Source organism: Rhamphochromis sp. 'chilingali', assembly GCF_963969265.1.
Source record: "Rhamphochromis sp. 'chilingali' genome assembly, chromosome: 20".
Lineage (NCBI taxonomy): Eukaryota > Metazoa > Chordata > Actinopteri > Cichliformes > Cichlidae > Rhamphochromis > Rhamphochromis sp. 'chilingali'.
The window spans coordinates 9,684,271-9,706,120 of record NC_137947.1 but is presented as its reverse complement, the minus strand read 5'-3'; the positions used below and the strand labels follow the sequence as shown (position 1 = coordinate 9,706,120).

The window sequence follows — 21,850 nt, the reverse complement described above, 5'->3', positions numbered from 1 at the left end:
ATTTTAACACGGGAGTCAAGGGGATTGACTTGCTTTTGGAGCCAGCATCGAGTGGCCATTTCAGGATATGCAGCTTTTGGCACTTGGTTGTTGGCTTCACTTTTCAGCCCTGGGAAGTTTTTGAATGATGGTCAGACTGGATGTGAACCCATAATGTGCCTCTTCTCTCTTGAGACGTCTAACTGAACCCGCTGGTACCTGCAGGACCCGGTCACTGCCCCGTCGTTTAAAAGTTCCAGCAGATTTATAACCCTTCCTCAGCAGCAGTCTGGATTGAATGCCTTGAGGGGAAACAGGAGTCCTGCCAGTCAGTAGTCCCACAGGGAAGCGAAGATACTATAGAAAGAGAGTGTGCCTGTCTGTTTCTCCTCCTTATTACTGGGCCATCAGCAGCACAGCACGCCCACACCCTGCCGCTGTCAGATGGCAGTCGGAGCGGCTGCCACCAATTAACCCCGTGGGCGACGAGTTCATACCAGCGGGCACCAGGACGCCACCATCACAGGGATGCTTAGGCGCTAACATGTTGTCTGAATTTTCAGCAGACAGAGCCCTAATGCCAGCGCCAGTTGTTTGTAATGAATTGTGGTTGACACTGAAGAGAAGCCGCTTTGATCGATGTGGCCAGCTTTGACATTTTTAGAAGAATTTATGATTTTTATCCCCACAGAGAGTGATTTATGGGCATGTAAGTTAACACATGTGTGCTCACCCATATCTGTGTGTTGCATGTGTTCCTCTCCACTTCGGAAGAGACAAAAAACAATGGCACGGCTCATTGGGTGCATCCCCACCGTAGCAGAATTCAGAGGCAGCGAATTGGTGATGGGGGTGGAGGTGGGGGACTGGGCTGAGCAATTTTTCTATTGTCTGTCTGCCAAATGAAGGTTAGAGAACGACTGAGAGGCGTGCGTTGGCAGGGTACAGAGGTTGGCAGCCCTTTCAGGCAGGAGATGGGCTGGAAAACAAGTGGCATTCAATTTTGGGGATTTTTTTTGGGCGGGTGATTCAACCCTGAGAGAGAGAAGAATGAACAGAGGGAGAGATTAAACAATGTCATCTGGGTGCATTTTGCCTTTGAGTTTGTTTATATATCACGGAGAATGAGCCACTGTGCACTTTTCAGGTGAAAATACTATTTTATAAGGGTTTGCATGTGAGTTCAGCAAATGACATTGCTGTATTTTCTACCATTGTGAGTCAATCATTTTCAGTTTATGTCTGTGACAGAGTATTTCCTCCTAGGTTGGAATTTGGCATGTGAAGACAGACAGAGGACATTTCTTCCTTTAAGAGATTTGACAAGTCTCCTATAAAGCCATCATCGTCTTCCCTGCATCCTGTCAGCTTTAGTTTGATTTTTCTACATGACATGGATTCACAAAAACAAAGTTGGTGTTAGTTAGTGTGGAAACTGTTGCCTTTTGTGTTTGGTCTAAAAGCCCTAAAATCTATTAAAGGCTCAGAGATCACGGTCATTTGTGAATGTTTAGTTATCTAAAGGTTGCTGAAAGGAGAAGGTCAATAAACAAGAAGATTTTAAAGGTCAGAAGGCCTCAATTGTGACTCAGTGAAGGAGCATTTTATTTAAAGGAAATGGAAAATGGTTTCTGAAAATAAAAAGATCAATGCTTCAATCCTCACAGAGGCAGCGTCTCTCAATCAAGGAATCTCTGTATGTGTGTCTGGTTTTCTTGATAAAAAGTGTATTTGATTGTTTTGATGTAGTGTATGAGGTAATCTGGATGAAGTGTGGTGTCATTTTGGGCATTTTCCCCAAGTTTATATATATATAGAAACCTCTGCTTGTCGTGACATTTACCTTTGCTTGTTTTGTGTGATCAGCTTAACCTAAATAATGGAACAATGAGATAAAAGTCAGTAACGGTGTAACTCATTTTTAAGTATATACGATCCATTTTTACCTGCTTTAATTAGTTTCTGCTGGGATCTGAGATCCTGCAAAGGTCGGGGAAAAAGGAGTGAAGAAGGCTGACTGATCATAACTCAATAGGTAGATAAAACAATCTCCTTGCCCTCCCAGTGAACTCGTACTCAGTGACCCCAGGAGAAACGAACGCATCCACACCCTCTTTTGAGTAAAGGGCATCCTTTCAGGAGGAATATCGCTCTTGTTACATTTTGTGAATGGAATTTTATTCTTTGAATGATTCACTTCTCATCTGTCACTCAGAGGTTTATGTGCTTTATTTGAAGAGATGCTGCTGTACCTGTATAATAGGAATGTCAAACTTGCTGGACAATGTGGGCCAAATACAGCCCAGTATGACCTTAAGTGCGCCAGACCAGTGACATGCCCCCTTTCTGTCAGTGTAAAGAAGTTTAACTGCACACTTAATCCCTGAGATATGTTAGTATTAGAAAAAAGCAGTGCAATTTCAAAAGTACATATCAGTATTGCTGCATAACAAAGAGATGCTGCTCTTTTAAATGAAAGAAATCTGTTTTCTTTTTACTTTTTGGGGCATAAATTGTAAGAAATAAATGTGTAAAATTGTAAAAACAAGAAGTTTCTGTAGTGCTGAAAAAAAGGTCCTTATCAGTAGAAAAAGCCATAAAACCTTTAAAAAAGTTAAAGCGACAAGTCCAAAATTTATGAGTGTTTGCAGGGTGGATTTTAGCCCCTGGGCCTTATGTTTGACACATGCCTCTGCGGTGATGCGAGTGATGTGCATCAATGTATTATTTTAACATTCTTTTATAGCACACTACATTTTATTTAATAGCTTAACATATAAGATTGTATTTATGTATTTGATTACATGCTACAGTTCAACTATTTGCTATATGTTGTAGTACATTTTTAAAATTTCACATCACTGAATAACATAAAAGAACATACCTGATGTTAGTTTTCCTTCAGCATGCAGACAGCTCCAGATAGCTCTGCTGCTAAAGCCTGTTCTGACCACTTGGACTTTTATGATTTAAATACTGATCTCAAACTTGCACTGAGAGCAAACATCAAGTTCTCTATCAGAATGCATAACATACTTGTCTCCTTCCCTTGCTAGTTATGGGTCTCCCAGCTTGGAGCGAATCTGGGAAGCCGACCTGGAAGCATGTCACCTTTTCCTGCGAGGTCTCCAGTTGCGGACTCCCAGCTGCAGTGGAGCAGACATCGAAGACTTCCCCACTGCAACAGTTTATCCTCCATCCCAGCCAGGCACCAAAGAGGAAGAGGACTGTGCCATGCTGACTGCTTTAGGAGGGCGATGGTGTCCTGAGGCCAACTTACAGAACTCAGAGTTCACTAAGGTAACAGTAAATTGTCTTGTGAAGAGCACACTATGTATAATTCATCTAAACACCTCCGTATAAATGCTGGAATGCTTGACAAAGGCTGGGATTTAGTCTCTTGAATACGAAGGCTTCCCAAGTGACACTTTCAAGCACTGAGGTCTTACATATTTTCTGCACATAACCCATATTTGCCACTGAAAGGTCAAATGAGAACCGTCTGCTTTCAGAAATACTTGCTGTTCTTTACTGTGCTGTGAAATGTAACCTCAAAAAAAAAAAAATCTTCCTGCTCTGTCAGCCTTAGCGCTTGGCTGGAGAGGACAGCTTCAGTTTGTGCATGGAGCCATTGTGAGAGTCTGAGATTCTGCCGACTGCAGTGAGATGAGCAGCAGTCAGTTAGCGCGTTTGCTCGAAGGTATTTCTAAACGAGGAAAATGTGGGCGTGAGGGGGGCAACCGTTTGGAAATACTTTGACTTCCTGATTAAATGCTTTAGTGGGCATGCATGCGTATGTATGTGCGCGTGCACATGTGTGAGTGTGAATTCTCTGTGGCGGTCTATCCCACAGTGAGCTGAGGTCCACTGCCTCAGGGCCGAGTCCGACTCATTCTCTCCTCTTCTCACACTTTCCTCCACCCACGGAGTCTGACTAGTGTGAGATAGGAACAAAGCCAACAGATCCAGCACTATGTATGTATGTATGTATGTGGGGTGCAACGATATTCGTATCGATATTGAACCGTTCGATACAGTGCTTTCGGTTCGGTACGCATATGTATCGAACAATACAACATTTGTAATTTATTTTATCAACTTTCCTTCTGACGATGCTGTCTGTGTTGAGCGCTCAGTGAATCTGCGTTCGACTACTCCGCCTAGGCTGCACTGTCGAGCGCAGATCCACTGAGCGCTCAACACAGACAGCATAGTCAGGAGGAAGAGCGCAGGGCAAGCTAGCGAGACAGAAGTTAAGCTCTCCTTGCAAGATGGACCTCCCCCACTCTCATTCAGATCTGGCGTTTGGAATTATTTTGGTTTTCATGTGACGTATGACCCTGAAGGTAAGCGAGTCATGGACTAAAGTAAAACAGTATGTTGGATGTGCCATGCAATGCTTAATTACATTGGTGTGAACTAGTGTGTTAGCGCAGTTAGCTCGTTAACGTGTTAGCTGTCTAGCCCCATGCACGGGGCGATCGGCGGTAGCTCGTTAACGGAGATTTGCCGTGTTGTGGCGTTAAGGTCATTTCAACGAGATTAACCTGAAAGCACTAGTGGGAACACGACGAATATGACTGCACATTTACGCCGACATCATCCTAGTGCAAAGACAAAAACAACAAGCATGCTACTAACTTTAGCCGAGTCATTTAGACAGCTGTTAGCACGTGATTCTCCTTATGCTGCTGAGAATATAGCCCAGAAGAAGCGGATAGTATAGCTTTTATTTTGGAAAGAGACATTTCTCTGTAATAAACTCTCTTTTCCAAAGATGAGTGATTCCTCAATCAGATACAGGGCTTGCAAACTCGCTAGCCCGGACGTCCCGGAGCTAGCGATCTTTCCAGTCGGGCTACAAAAATCTCTCTGCCCTGCCCGTCGGGCTATTGTAGGAAAAATATATGTCAATGCTTTTGCATTCTTTCAGAAATGTAGCTGGGTAATTATGTCATTGGCATCGGTGAGCCACTGTCAATATGTGACATATTGAAATCGCGTTTGAATTTGCGCTTGTTTTTTTGCTTTCACTTTGCAATGACAGCACTGATCTGTGAGTGATGATAATTTGTGCACCAATTCCTCTGACATCGTCTTATTAATCGTTAGCTTACTATGCAAACATGACAAGTGAAATCTCCCGCAGCAAGCTTAAACATGTGAGAGGTTGATCGCGCAGAGAATCGCTGAGCTTATGTGAGTCCGTGTGTAAAAGTAGCAGTATATATATTTCAGTTCTGCTGAGCCAAATAAGACAGGTCGGGGTGAAGAAGTGACAGCCAAAGAAAAGCTTACCACAAAACGGAGAAGTTATGACAAATGAGACTATAAGGCAAAAAGAAAGTGCAGCTTTATGGTTTCATGGACAAAAGAATTTCTGTGGCTGCAATATGACGAGCTAAATAACCAGGGGTGCACATAAGTGGTCCGCAGGTGCGCATTCGCTGTCAAAATAAAAAACGCGCACAAGGATTAGGGTTAAATTTAAAAACTGTACTTTTGAGTTAAAATATATATTTATAATTTTAATAAATGACAAATTAAAAAGGCATGAACATTTTTTTGTATCGAAAAAATATCGAACCGTGACACCAAAGTATCGAACCGAACCGTGAATTTTGTGTATCGTTGCACCCCTAGTATGTATGTATGTATGTATGTATGTATGTATGTATGTATGTATATATATACATACATATATATATATATATATATATATATATATATACATACACATGTATATATATATATAGATGGATTGTGCTTCCAAGCACAAACGTTCGTTCTTTTTGGATCTAATATACAGGAAGCTGTAGGGTTTCATTGCCATGTTTAATTCTGCCGCTGTTGCAACCTGTTCAGCTTCTCTCACAGACCTGTCCTTAGCATGCATAAACACACAGTTTTCATTAATGTCTTCTTCTTTCCTGCCTTTCCTTGACCGCATATGATAAACTGCATGAATCTATTTTCTGCTCCCCCTTTTGTCTTTCTTTGCTTTTCTTTCTCCTCCTAAAGCCTGGAACCTCCTAACATTTTACCAAGAACTAAAAGGTGAGACAGCCAGCCATTTCTCTCTTTTGTCCTCATCCTGTGAGCTGTGTTTTCTGTGTAATCCCTCCGCCTGAAACCCAGTGTAGCAAAATACACCCTGTAATATTTATGTTGGGTATGACTTTATCTTTGAATTTCTTTGCAACAATTACAATAAAAAGCTTTTTGGCATGTAAAAACGTTTAATCTTTATATGAAGACTTTTAAGAATAACCTTCCTGTTGTCGCTTATAGAAATAGAAGAGGCACGTTCAGTGGGTGCTGTTTTCGTTCGGCAGCAAACATTATTTTAGCTTGGTAGATATGAGTGTTTTCATCTCAAAGCAACAAACAATAAAAGAGGAGCTTGAAGCTGGTTAATCTTTACAATCTGCACCTCGAAAACTGTGTGAGGCAGATTGTACGCTGCTGCGAGATGTGATTAGAGATAGCAGTGGCAATCCAGTTTATATGAGTTGTTTAAAACTGCAGCATTTGAAACCAATCAGATACTGTGTGAAGAGTTATGGATGGGTCAGTTGTGTTTGCCTCAGAGTAAAGTAAAAAGGCTCTTTTGAATTTAGAATAATAATTAAAACTTTGCTGATTATTTGTTTTCACTCTGCTTTTTAAAACCACAAACAATATGTTAGCCTCCAGTAGGTAGAGTAATTACTTTTCCTTAGTGAAGAATGTAAAATTACATACTTTGAATGCTAACAAAAAAACCCTGCAATACAAACGAGTCTGTTAATCTATTTTCTTGTTGTCAGTTTTGCTGATGAGTAATTACAGCCTCCTTGCATTATGATGATGCTGCACACATACAGTACACAGCCGACATAATTGTATTTTTAATAATTCATGAGCAGGCTTACGACTGTGTGGCCTCAACAAATGTTCCCATTTTTGTTGCAGAAGCTGGAGGAGTTTTTGTTCTGCATGGAGGATAGTCACCCAGAGGTGCGTGATGCTAACACTATCACTGTGTGGTTCAATGTTATCAGTACAATGCTAACATTATCAACAACATGACCCCTGTCACCTGTTTCACCATCTACGTGAGAGGCACCATGTCTTTTTTGCAACATGTTTTTTATGACTGTTACTTATGAGGGATAAGTAACAGTCAATTTTGAGTTTATTTAATAGAAAAAAAAAGGATATTCTATTCATATGTACAGATCGCTTAATTCTGCTGCTGGCAAACTAATGCATCCTCATGAACATTGAATTAATCTGTTAAAAATGCAGAAGGGCAGGTTTTGTGGTATCTACCATGTTGTCCTGCTATCTTGAATACAATTTATGCATGTGGCCACGGACTGGCATTTGTGTGCAGAGGAGGCAGATTTTAAATTGCGTCCAAGCCTTCAAACTCCAGATATGAAGGATCATCCTTATTGTCAGCCAGCTAATGTTAGGGTTGAAATTGCACTTCTCTTTTGGTAAACAGTTTGGTTACATTGTCACATTGTATAAGAGGTTATTTGCCATTCCAAGTCCAGGAATGTTAGATCCACTTAAAAAAAAATATATCACTAACCTTGGCTAACAGCAGCTAACCTTGGCTAACAGCAGCTAACCTTGGCTAACAGCAGCTAACCTTGGCTAACAGCAGCAAAAACAACAGCGCTTGCTGACACAAAAGTACATCATGTCTTCAAAAACCCACCTCATTGTTGCTGTTGTTGGACAGAAGTGAGCTTTGCTGACTCATCGATTCCTTTTCACAAAGCTTTACAGCCTCCTTAAGTAGATGTGGACGTTTCTCATCCAGCACTGGCAGCTGAGGTAAACAGTAGGCAGAAAGCCTACTGAGCAAAAACTGGTTTGGAGTCATTTTGCTGTGAGATCAACAGTGTCCATAGATTTTCAGGTGACTCTTGGTAAAAACATAAAATTTAGGAAAGTATTAAACTGAAAAATATTTTTTTAAACATTTTTTTATTTCCCGATTTGCTGGCAAATGTTGATATTATTTAAATATTTTACAATAGTGTGTACAAAACAGTCTAGATTTAAGGTTAATCTCTGGGCTGAATATAACATGTTTGTCCTACAGTGGCCACCATAGTTAGGATTACGCGCTTTAATTGGGAACGGTAAGAAAACAGAATTAACTTAATTGGAATCTGCATCTTAGTGACATCTAGTGGTGAGATTTTACACACTGTAACTGTCACGGCTGCACAGCAGTCGTGTGGTGTATTGAAAAAAGGATCCAAAATGCAGGTACCGGCTGGGGTGCGAGTGAGTGTTTATTTACAGCGGTGAGAAGGTGACAAAACAGGAAGAGCAGAGCGGGGAGTAAACAAACCTAAACTGGGAAAACTAAAGAACAAAACTTAAACCAGACACTCACGGGAGGAGGAGCGAAATGCACAAAGAGAGATGGCAGAGAGACGCAGAATGAATACCAGGTAACAGAATAATGCAGACTGACATGGAACTAAACAGACGACGCGACAGAGAGCACAGGAAAACACAGGGCTTAAATACACGGGGAGTAATCAGGGAATGGGCCACAGGAGGGAGACACAGCTGGGAGCAATAAGGCTAACGAGACAGGGGAGAGGTAAAACTGAACACACTGACATGAGACATGAACTTTCAGAATAAAACAGGAAACTAACAGACACAGAGAATCAGACAGGACACTGAACATGACAGGCAGACTCATGAGCAGACACAATAACACCATGGACAGACAGAGGGAACACAGAGAAGTGGGAGCAGGCAGGCAAAGAACAGAAACCTAACAAATGGCAAAATCACAACAGAATACACACTCGGAATGAACAAAAGCATAAGGAAACACAAAACACTGAGTCCTCAGACTCAGGACCATGACAGTAACTTTATGTTTGAATTTACACAAGGTCACACAGCCACACAGTGGCTCAGTAAACGGTGGCACTCGCAGGAATTCAAACCAGTAAATGACGCATGTCATGTTTAACAGGTTCTCAATACTACAACCTGCATTACCAGTGATAACATTTCACCCAAAGCTTCTATCAAACATTGGCTCAGTTACCTTCTAAAATCTATTTTAAGAGACAGCATCAATTTACATGAAATTTTAACTGTGGCGCTGTAGAAGTGAGAAGCCTTCCCCTTTTCTAACTTTATATGACATTACATGTAGTTATTAAAAAGCCAGATACCCTAAAATAGGTAATTACAATAAAGTACAGCGACATTACAGTGATACATCACTGAGTCAGATGATGTGATAGCTGTTTAATGGCATCTTTCCAGTGATGGTGTTGTGATAGCATCGGGAGGAGCTCGATTCTCTGCCTCGCGCAGAGCGTCTGACCTCTTTCTCCTTTCCATAATGACTTTAAGTAAATGATTTCCACTTAGCTGCTGCCCTGCTGCCACAATGGAGATTGATTGGTGTGTGTGAGTTTGTGTGGTCATGTGTGTTGCTACTGTTTTCTTCTAACCTCTACTAATTGTTCTTTTATCCTTTCAAGGTCCTTGCATATGTCTTGTTACACTCACCCATAGTTCTGAACAACAGTAGATACATCATTAAACTGGAATGTTGAATGGTTTCTGTTGAGATTTGTTTGACTGCTTTGCAACAGGTTCCTACATCATACCTCGTATTACAGGAGCTACTGTATACTAATGGTTGTTTTATAATGTTTAACACTGCATTGCTTTTCCACCTCTGAAATGAAATGTATCACTTTGTAGGCACAAATGAAGAAGCACACGTACTGTTGGATGTCAGTCAAGCTACAGGTTTAGAAGATCATTGCCAAACAAACATCACAAAGAAAAAACATAGCTTGATGGGTTTTTTTCCCCCAAACTGAACAATTGTGGAGAATCCTGCAGTGTAGGACAGAAGTGCTCAAAAACTGAAGCTGTATTCAAATTCCACTTCACATTTGAATAGCAACAAAATTAAGTATACTCAATCCTGCGCACTATAAAAGGGCTGATTTTTGTAGTTCTTTGTTGATGGCAGCTATTGTCCCACAATGAAAAGCAAAATCATTAAGGTCAGGTAGAAATGACAGTTACAGCTCTAGAAAGATGAGGGGAAAAGGAAAGAAAAGATTTTTCTTTGTTTTGGCAAAGCTTATTTGAGTGACATCCCCAAAGTTACCATCAGCTTGGTGTTAAACATTACAGACATTGTAAACTTTGCTTTTAGGAAAAAGTAAAATAGAGCCCAAGTTTCTACTGCCACATTCAAAGTCACTTGAAACACCTCTCTACCCCATTCTGATCCTCGATTTGAACTTCAACGTAAACCGCAAAATAAGGAAATGATTTACAGCTTTGTCTAATTTCTTTATGGTTTGGATTTTGGGACAGCTGTGTGCATTTATGGCACGTCTGGGAAGCATTTGAACATATGATGCATGCCGACTTTTTGGGGCTCAACCTACATACTGCCTTGAGAATATGTAATAAAATAACTGCAGTACTGAATTCTCTTATTACTGCACATATTTGTATACAATGTTCCTTTGCAGACGTATTTGCTGGTAAGGATTAATGTTGAAACCTAAGAAGCAACCTTTCACATTACAAGGGAGCTGCAACTTGAATATACCAGAAATTGATCATTGTTAAGAAAAGTAACTTAGAAAGTACTTCAAGTATGAGCTAATAGCTTTCCTTCAGCAGCGGTGTCGTGGATGTGCGTAACTTGCAGGCTGCTGTTCACTGAGAGACACCTATTTTTTGGCATTTTACTATGACGATGTCCTTGAACGTTTCACCTCCAAATTTGAAATAAGATTTCTGTAACTTCCACTGCAGACAGCTGGCTACCAAAAGGTAGGAGAGAAATAGAACCCGTGTGAATGCAGGGACCAAAAGACAAGACAACACACTAAAGGTTCTTATACGAAATTTGTTTGATGTATTTTTGATGTGTTTTCCAGTACATAAAAAAAGTACTTAACGCATTAACGAGGCTAAAATCTTGATTTACGTTTGATCTGCTGTTTACAATATGCTGCAAAATACAGACTTTTACCTCCTGCTGAACTTGTTTGGCATGAACCGCCGTATTACTGGCCTTTCATTTATATTCATTTAGTTTTTATTATTATTATTTTTTTTATAAAAAAGTCAGGCACTCCAAGTTTCTTATTTAAAATAAATTAGCCACTGTATTTTTTAAGCAAATACTGCCTTGAGTGCTATGCCAGTGCAATAATATTGCTTTGTATTGTCCGCCTGGTGCAAAGTGGGTAGAACAGCACCCATGGGAGCATGCACAATTACCTGCTGCCTCTCACTCATTATTGCTTAAATAATCATACAACTGCATACATGAGTTTGAATATTGAATTCCTAAATAATTTCCTCAACACCACGCTCCCCCAGTCTGCTTTGTTTACTTTGGTTTAATAACATTAGCGCTAATGTACAACACAAATCAACACGCCAATACACGCAAGCCTGCGATTCTATTATGCAAATTGACATGTCGGTGAAATCTGTCGCCTTGTTTGTCAAAGGCAGAGATAGCGAAGAAAGCTGTTTTGATCACCACCTGGAGCAACATTACAATTTGTGATTTTATTTTATTTTTTTAAAGATTTTGTTTTTGTTTTAATGGCTTTTAAACAACCTGTCAGGCGTGTCTTTTAAAGAGTGTCATTCTGCACGGGGAGCTTTTGTTTTCTGTCCTGTGGTTGTATTGACTTTACAAAAGCTGACTGAAGGCTGGAAAGTAAAGAATCAATTAGCTACACAAACCCAGGGCCCTTATCTGCTGGAGAAGCCCCTAACCTGGATAAACAAACAGCTCACTGAATCTGTTGAGGGGAAAAGATCCAGGACGAGGTGAAGTGAAGCCAGAGGAGAGACTTGTGACAATGATCGTTTGTTCATTCAAAGTTCCTCAAGCGCTAAAATATCTTTTCTCTGAATGCTGTTTCCTGTGGGCCTCTCTGCATTGAAAAAATCTCGCTTAATTCCTTAATTGTGTCAGGATGTCTCGCACATATTGCCGCCCCCAACACTTGCTGTTGTGGTACGTTTCTTTTCTGGTGTTACATCATCCAGAGTGGGAGAGCTATTCCAGGGCAGAGACCAGAGACGCGACTTTTCAGTGATTGTTCTGACACCTCTGAGCTGCAGGGAGTTGATTTTTTTTTTCTTTTTCTTTTAACCTGCAGCTATGAGTCAGATTAGACTCTTTGTGTTGTTTAAGGAGAACACTGAGTCTGTGTGCGTGTGTGTGTCTGTTTGCTTGAAGTGAGTGTGCGTGTACTCTTGGGTGTGCGTTTGTGTTCTCTATGCTTGATAAGAGAGAAGAAACTAGGACACAATGTCTGCAAAGGGGGCTGTTCTAATTATGGCCAGCGTTGCTCCCCGAATGCTCTGCCCTACTGCACTCTGAACTTCCACCAACCTGACATCCCTGCCATTCTTCAAAATGCACCCAGCCTTGTAGCATCATGTAATATGCAGATATCTCTTAATGTTGTAAACACTGCCCCTCTAGGTGTGTGTTTGCGAATAAACGCTTTTTGTTGCACATTAACTGAGACTTGCAAGTGGTTAGAATGGCAAAAAAACGTTAGCTGCTATAATAAAAAAAAATCTGTTAATAAACAGAGTCATCTGAATGAAGAGCATACTGTAGTTGGTAAATATAAATATATAAACATGTCAGTGTGTGAGCCTGCAAACAGTTCATCTAACCCAGGGCAACATGAAGCACGATGATAACTTTGAGGTTTATTGTTTGTCGCAGTTTTAATGCTGCATTATACACATGCAAACACGGTTTGTCATTTTTATCAGGCAAGGAGGGGCTAATAAAAAAACTGCCCAGTTGCATTATGGGAGCTGTAGCCAATGTTTTTGTAGCTTGGTGCATGTTACTTTCTAGGAGACAGAAATCTTCTGTGAATTTCCCAACTCTTTGCTTTTCTTTGGTTGAACTACATCAGATTAGCACAAGTTTTGATCATTGTCAGTATCAGAGGCTTATATTTGAACAACTTCCCTTGTTGACCCTTCATGTCTTCTCTTACCCAGGATGGGTGCAGCGACACTGGGGCTACCGAACTGACGGAGCGCTGTGAGCAGATCAGTAACAGGCTGATGTCCTTGGAAGATGAACTGCAGATGGCCATACTGAATCGGGATCAGGCCCTCACCCATATCCTTTAAATTAACTGTAAATATACATCATGCTACAGTCACAGTGGGGAAAACAGTGGCTGGAGCCTGTGGCACAAACATAATCATTGCTGCTGTGGGTGTTGAACTTCCAGTGTCTTTGAAATGGTTGTTTGGAAAAGATCCAGGTCTCTTACAACTTATAGTCAGTTGCTGTCTACAGAGCAACATTGGTGCATCAAATGGCAATAAGACAGAGTCAGTGTGCTATTAGTTTGCAACTGAATGGGGTCAAGTTGGCACTTACAGTCTGTTTCTGATAATAGGGCAATTAATTGTGAAAGATCAGTGCAATTCACAAATCTGTTGCCAACATTAATTACTACATTTAGAGTCCAGCCAGAGTCTCACAGATATGAAACAGAAAATTGCAGCACAAATAGTGATATAGTTGCTCCAGGACAGCAATATAATTGCAAATTACATGGGTGCTGGCTAGCCCTGCTTTTATATAAGAATATTTGAGTTGAGTCCGGTTTTATAAATTAGTTGCACTCATTGATTTAGAGCAGCGGTCCCCAACCCCCGGGAACGGACCGGTACCGATCCGTGACTTGTTTGGTACCGGGCTGCAAAAGTTGAGGCTCCGGTGTGAAATTTGTGGTTTTCAGGGTTTTTATCGGTTTTCAGCGTTATTTTTTTATAATCGTTTTTATCGTTAACTCTGTTTCCCTGGGTCTTTTCCGGTGTGTTATAAATAAATCTTCTTTTTTTGGTACCGGTACTGGTTTTATTTTGTTGTATTTATGTGCGACACCTTAAAGGCCGGTCCGTGAAAATATTGTCAGACATAAACCAGCGCAAAAAAGGTTGGGGACCGCTAGTTTAGAGTGGCTCAGATTGATTGTGACATGCTGACTAAGTTCCTCTGTTAGATTGACATTATTTGTAAACCTTTACCAATCAGTCTGAGAGTGATTGCAGTCAGCCTGATTTGAACCACCAAGTTTTCCTAGTTGCAATGAGTTCGCTGTCCTATATTACTCTTGCATGACTGACCTGATAATTCACACCTTGGGGTCAGTTATGTGTGTCTGTCCATTTATCTGAAACACCTAGTTTTCCTCAAGACCTTCCAACTCTCCAAAGTACACATTCAAACTACCTTGCTTAACTGCTGACTGACTGATGTTTGCGTTTTGTGACGTTACCATTCAATGAAAAAGGAAGAAAAAAATCAGCCTGTCTAATCTGACATTATTTGTCCATTCAACTTCAAATGTAAGCTGGGTGCACAGGATTTTTCTCGACAGGTTGGAAGTGCCAGCTGCAAAATGAAACGGTAAATGTCCATGTGAGGTTATTAGAGGGCCGCTGATGCGGGCTGCCAGTCACCATGGGCTGAGATTAAAGCTGGTCGACAGGGGCAGTGCCGCAGCAGATAGAAGAATGTCACTGTAATGACTCCCCGTCATATCTTAACGTCTATTCTCCAAGCTGACCCTCCCTCTCTTCACCCGTCCTCACCGCCCCTCCCTTTCTCCATTTGCCCACTTCCACTTGCTGGATGTGGTTTGCAGGAAATTACAATATCCATGATAATGACTCAAATCAAACTGTTGAAGCTGATTACAGGTCACAATACATCATTTTCTGTGCTAATTAGAAGGCTGATTGGAAATAGATTAGTGTATTTTTCTCGCTCCACTTTTCCCCTCTGCATGGTGGGCGTATTAAGACAGAATCAAAAGGTAATATTTCAACATTGGCGTGGTGAAAATTTGCCACCTTTACCTGCTGTTGCTTAGTTTCTGTCACGTCCAATTTTTCTGTGCTGGACAGTATTTAATTGTGTATTTAATTTGGCGATCTCTAGAACCAGTGTGTTCTGCAGTGCCCCCCTCCCCGGCTCTTTTTGTTGATCTGTGGTTAGTCTGCTTTTATATCTTTTTAGAGCGTCCCCCACTGTACTGTCAGGGGCCAGCACAGACCCTGTTTGCATGATTTCAATGCAGCCTGGCAGTCGGAGATAGACAGAGACCGGCGCACCTCTTTCCACCTCTCTGCTCTCATGTCCTTATGTGTCACTTATTTCTGATATTTGAAGTCACTTGAGGACAGTATTGTCGGTTTGCAAGGAAAATTGAACAGAAACTGAACTAGCGATGCTGGGACTGTTGCCATAGTGACAGTACGATCAAAACGGCAGTGTCTAAGGGTCTTAATTGAGTCCCTGCTCTCAATAACAGGAGGTGTATGGACAACCGCGGAGACTGGGATTGAAGAAAATGAAGACGAGGGTGGGCAAAATCCTGTCGGTGTTTGCGGTTAGTTTTAAGGGTTTTTAAGATCATTCTGAGCAGTTTCTTCCCATTTGGACTAGGCCGCCCTAAAAGTCTTGTCGAACCCTCTGCAGTATTCATGAAAAGCTCTTTAATAGCTGTTTAATTATGAATGAGGACAATCTGTGTCCATTCAGACAGCAAAACGAGCCATCAGGCCCCATCTGCCATCAAAGCCATCCCTTTGATTTGCCACTTAAGCTGGACACTCACACGATTAATTTGAGTTTCTAAGCAGGTTAAACAATCCCCCTCCTGTTGACAGCCTCTATCCCGTTTCATTGATGGTTTATGAATAATTTAGCTGGGCAGTCTGTTTGCTTGGGTCCCCACATTGCCACCCAGCCTCACGGTTGAGACGAGCTCATGAATAGCGAATAATTGGATGGGGTTAAATTGAGTATGACTCGATGATCTGTCCCGATAATCCGCTCGTGGGCCAAAATCGGAGATTGATGACTTCATCACGTTATGGCTGTCCGCTGCTATTGCCATTAACCGTCAGGGGGCACACATCAGGGCACATGTGACATATTTGTCTGTTGGCATGCGTTTTATTTACATGTTAATGTGTGTGTGTCTGCAGCAGCATTCTTCCTTAACTCCCTTCGCACAGTCTTTAGAGAAGGAGGTTCAGGAAGTAAAATCCACTTTACAAACCATGCTTGCACAGCTCAAGGTGGAAGAAGAGGACGAGGAGGAAGTGAATGAGTTGGATGACCTCATGAAAAATGGGATTGAGGAAGAAGAAGAGGAGGAGGAGGAGGAGGAGGAGGAGGAGGAAGAGGACCAGTACTTCAGTGACAGCTGGGACATTTGAAATAGATGTTTGCAGTGTTTTATGAGCACTTAAACACAGAATGGCTACCTGATAGGTTGACCTCGGCTTTTACAGTAGAAGTGACCCCATATCCATTTACTGTAAAGCCTCACTCGAAACACTCGACAAGCAGCCGCCGTGGTACTGCTGAAAGTTTCCATCAGATCAGGTCTGTAACTTTTCACCTGCTTCAAAATGAAGAAACGTGATATAAATACAACACACGAGACACTTTCTCCCTTAAAAAGAGTGCCTTTGACGACTAGTTCACATTGAGATGTTTCTTTTTAACCGTTTTCAGATACAGTTTTTTAAGAAGGTCAAATTTATTTTTCACTTTTTAAGCATTTAAATGTCACCACTTTTGTTACAGTCCCATTTTATAAGCAAGATTTAAAGTCTGTGTAACCCATGGCTGCAAATGAAGGTTTGGTTTGAGTTTTGACCAGACACCAAGCGGACAATCGGAAAACGTTAAAATTTGTTTTCACTGCTAACAGTTTTGCACATAAAATAACATAAAATGTATGCCTATTAATTGTTATTATTATTGTTATTGTTATTATTATTTTGGTCTGCCAGCCACTTTTGTGTGTGTTCTGAACGACTGGACTTTCTTGTAACTGCGTCCATGAAGTAACTCGTTTGTGGTGCTACAAAAATGTGAGCTAACTTGAACACTTTATTATCTGTGGGTGGAAAATGCAATATTTAGATTTTTCCGTTGTTTTCAAACGACATTGCGTACTTTAGGTTTTTAACATTTTTGTGACATAAAGGACAAATTACATCTACGTAGGAATTATTGAGAGATAAAACATCGGTGGGCACATAAAAGGATTAGAAACTGCTGTTTTTGTTGTTTTTTTCCCCCTCTGTTTGCCACTGGTTGTGTTTTTTTTTTTTTATTCATATTTGTGCTTTCACCTATTATTGAGTTCTGTTTTGTTTTTTTAAATTTACTAAGCAGCTGTACCTTATTTTATATTTATTCCTTCCAGTTTCTCACTAATTACAGCATGTACCGTTCAGTCTAATGTTGCCTCCTGCTGTTTTCTACTTGCATTGAGTTACAGCCTCTTTATGGATTGTTTTTTTCCCCCCGCTCATATAAAATTTGCTGGCACGCTGCCAGGCAAGTGAGGGCAGCGGTGACAGGCAGAAGATATCAATACGGTAATAAAGGTCCTAGTGAGGTCTTTGGGGGATACATGGGTTTCTGTTGTTATCTCACCTCAGCAGAAGCGGTGGCTAATTGGTAGGCAGCCTCACGGAGGGCATGTTGAGGGAAAAATGGGATGGGAACGGCACTTTTTTTTCTGATTCTGTGTTTTTTGGAGCGGGGGCTGTTGGGGGATTCTGCCGTGCCACGCTCTGGGCTGTAAACACAGCTGAGCGTTCAGGGGTTTTTCTGCAGAAGCACAATGGGCCGTTCTCACATTACTGCCAGTTTGCCAAACCACTTGCCAAGCTAGAAATCTCCACATCTATCAGCTTCAGACAGAGCCCAGTACACACACACACACACATGCACACCTTCCTGCCAAACACCCCAACCTCATAATTGAATCTATGCTTGCATCATACTGTGCCCCACGTGGCAGCTCTGCTCATAAAATGGTCACAGAGAAAAACCCAGATGGTTTGAAGCAGGCAGGGTGAGATGTTTCTCAATGTAAAATGAAGCATCACGCAGCGCTGGATCCCTTTCTTACAGTTTGGTTGCTAGGATATTGTACCATACCTCGTTATTATAATATATTATTAAAATCGTTCCACCTTTTTCCTGCACAGTCCAGTCAGATCCATCCCTCTTAGTTTCATTCCTTCTCAAGCTTTATAGTTTCTTTCGCGAGTTTAGTCATGCATGGAGAAGTCTGCATAACTGCAGTGTGACAAGAAGACAAATGGGTGGCAATTAAGATTACATCGTGGTAATAAGATGGGAATAATGGGGCTAAATAAGCCATGAGAATGAGTTAATAACAGAGTAATACCAGGAAATTACTAAAGTACTGGAGCAGCACTATAGTGATCACCTTTGCCTCACAGGAAGAAGGTCCTAGGTTTGAATCCAGCCTTTGGCTGAGCCATGCCGTGTGATACTCTGGTTTAGGTTAGTTCGTTATTCTAAATTGACAGAAGATGGACGCATAAATTGATGGATAATAAAGATATAAAAATTGGTGCTATTGGAGTGAATTTGACAACATAAATCTAAGTTTAATATTACCAGCTATCTACTTGGATATTCCCAAGCTTATTACTTTGGTAAGTACATAATATTTTATATATTACCTTTCTAATATCAAACTCTTACCACACTCTTTTAATATTATTTCCATGTACTGCCACCAAAAAATTCATTAGCATGTGAAAATGACATGCAAATGCAGCTGATATTCCATCCCTTGTTTGAATATTTCACTGATTTTATGAAGAATATTCCATGCCCAAAAATAAATGAATGAATGATTTTAGGAATGTGTTTGTATCAGGGGATTTGGGTTCTGGGTTCTGGATTTGTTTACTAGATCCCCTGCTGAATTGTTAAGTTGTCTGACAGGTACAGGTACAAACTCTCTGAACCATGGGAGAATCAGAGATCGTGCTGATTTTTCTTTCCTCTCTCACGCCGCTTCAGTTGGCGTCACAGACACCACTAATGAATTCAAACCGAGGTTTTCGGTGTGTTCGCGTCTTTCATATCCTACGCGATCTCGGCATCCTCCTCTGAAACTGACACCGGTGTTCTGTGTGAGCGACTGCGTGTCAGTTCTGGTCACTGAGCCAGTGAATGTAGCTCTACTGAGAGGCCGCGCGGACATGGACCCAGAACTCAGCTCTGTCTGCAAATGGCCCTTTATTTCAGTCTTTCCAGTCGTTTGAGGAGCTCATTCTAATTCACCCTGCACTTCACTCAACTGTTGAATAAATTCAAATGAGCAATTTAACATGAAGAAAATTTCCTGTGGAATTAATAAGCATTTTAAATCAGTTAATTGCAAGTCCTCCCAACTCAAAATCTGCATATTTCTCTCTTAAACCAGTGAAAAAAGATGGGAACAAATGAAAAGCTGAGCAGCAACTACAGAAAATAGCCTGCCTTATTCTTTTTCCTGTGGTCTGGTGTGGATGCAGAAAATCACACTTAATTATAAACACTTTCCCACAGGGAGCTGCAATCTCCCCAGAAACAGCCTGTTTCCCATCACTTACAGTACTGGACAAATATACCCAGAGACACGCATAGTTTCTTCTGCATTTTGATGTATCACATATACATTCATATGAAGGGGCACAGAAGTCTGGGAGAACATGAGTGGGTGTCCAACAAGTGCCGAACGCAATAAAACTGCACTCATATAAACAAGAGAATGGCACCAAATGCAACATCTTGTATGAAAAGACAATCTTCAGTGATCCAAGCGTGGTATAATTGATATCCTTAATACACATGTGAGTTTGACCTATGGGACTGGTGAATGTTGCATGATGATATTATTATGGCGACAAGAATCCAATGAAGAGTTTATTGCACAGCTGTGACAACAATCAGCTCCGGCAGACCCCATTCCAGCTAACTTAATTTCCAGTGAAAACCAAACAGTCTAAGCTGTTTTCAATAAGCAGTAACACACAGGTAGCATAAAGAATGATAGCAACGGATTAAAAAAACTAAACTCTAATTACAGGAAAGAAATTGAGGTCACGACCACATTTTTGAGGGTGGTTTAACAACCTGAGGAAACTGCATGTTGTGTCCTAAAAGCATACATATGGGGAGTGTTATATTACGGGAAGATTTGCGTATTTTTAGACTCATAATTTAAGGATTCAGACACCCACTCGCAGCTGTAAAGATTTACTTTATGTTTCTGCACAGCAGAGCTTTAACCTAAATCCCAATTTGAGCAACTTTACAGTGAGAGTGCAAACATACATGTTTTTACCTGGAACACAGATGAGAGCACTGAATGACAATAGTTGAAGGTCATCCAGTGTTCAAATATCTGAACCGTGAAACAGAACAACTGACGCTTATCAGTCAGCTCCCAGTCATGCAAGTGGTATCCCCTGGAGTAATTTGACCTCACAGTGATGCTCCAGTAGTGTCAAATTTCACTGTGAAGAAGATCAAAATGTCCATGTTGGGAGATGGACGGCATAACCTTCAACCTCTTAGTCAGAGAGCCCTATTTCAATTTATTTTCATTGATAGCACTTTATAATACATTATAATATATAAAAAAGTGTGTAATTATCCTGTAATTAATGGAATTTCACTCTATTTTATTTGTAATTAAATTTACCTACAAATGTCTGTGAAGGTTCTCAGTCATCCAGGTCATTGCAGTTTAAGAAGCTTGGAAAGAAAAGCCTCTGGACTTCTTTAAGTTGCTTGAAGCCGTTTCGCCTCTCATCTGAGAAGCTTCTTCAGTTCTAGAGTCAAATGGGTCATAAACGCATGGCACAACGTAGAAGAGCCACCTCCACGGGACAAGACTCGGCTGTTCATCTGCATCTAAAGGACAAAGGTCACTAGGACGCCAATGCCAATGTTCACATTTTGGACAGAGAGGACAGATGGTTTGAAAGAGGAGTGAAAGAAGCCATTTATGTCCACTGTGAGCGACCATCTTTGAACAGAGGCGGTGGCTTACAACACCAACTGTCTATAATCCAGTTTTAAAATCCCTTCCCAGACGCCTTGACGCCCACTCACATCCTGGGCCATTTGACCTCAGGAAATCACATGATAGGGTGGGGCCAGGTTTCACAATGAGCTCACCTGAAACCCTGGCTGATTGTGACCTGCACCCGCTTTCACACCTTTTTTGTGTTCAGTTTTGGGCTTTTATATAAATAAAAAAAACAATTATTCTATCGGTGTTTCTTCATTCGTGTTATTTTTGGTGGTTTTCTCACGGTCACTTCAGAAGTGTTCGCTGATGATTGAACAGTGTTTGTGAAAGGAAAAAAATCATCTATAATGCACCAACAATTTACAGCTCGAAGACTTTTGACAGAACTGAAGAAGCTTCTCGGATGAGAGGTGAAACGTCTTCAAGAAACTTAAAGAAGTCCAGACGCTTTTCTTTTCAAGCTCCTTAGACTACGATGATCTGGATGACTGAGAACCTTCACAGACTATAATGATTTCAATATTCTTGTAGGAAAGCGAGACCAGTCTTTATATGCAATGAAAGAGGACTATTGACTAGTGTAGCACCCACGACACACACATATAATACATAATAAATGTATAATAAGACAAGGTTAAGGCAGCAGTGCTTACAACATTAAATTAAAAGTTGAAACGTTACTCCTTCAGTGCATCTACCAGTAAGGATTTGTAGGTAAATATAATTACACTACAATTTCATATAAAATACCATTAAAATTCCATTTAATTCTCGGGGAATTACATCCTTAGTTGTGGACTGTCTCAAAAAATGCTACCACTGACTTTTTATGGGTTACTTTTGGTGAACATTTTTCCATCGCATGATTAAACGCATGTTAAAAAGCAAACTCCCTTCTGCAACAAGCTGCTTGG

General features: G+C 40.9%; 1 protein-coding gene across 2 annotated transcripts in view; it reads left to right on the top strand.

Annotated features, from left to right (window-relative positions):
* The window catches only part of disc1 (DISC1 scaffold protein), a 55,314-nt gene extending 35,354 nt beyond the window's left edge, over positions 1–19,960 (top strand). For both annotated transcript variants that reach the window (XM_080868933.1, XM_080868932.1), the window contains exons 12-15: positions 3,036–3,279; positions 6,934–6,978; positions 13,045–13,169; positions 16,086–19,960. In XM_080868933.1, coding sequence (XP_080725059.1) covers positions 3,036–3,279; positions 6,934–6,978; positions 13,045–13,169; positions 16,086–16,290 — 619 coding nt within the window. In that variant the 3' untranslated portion in view covers positions 16,291–19,960. The remainder of the gene's footprint in view (positions 1–3,035; positions 3,280–6,933; positions 6,979–13,044; positions 13,170–16,085) is intronic.
* The last annotated feature ends 1,890 nt before the right edge of the window (positions 19,961–21,850 follow it).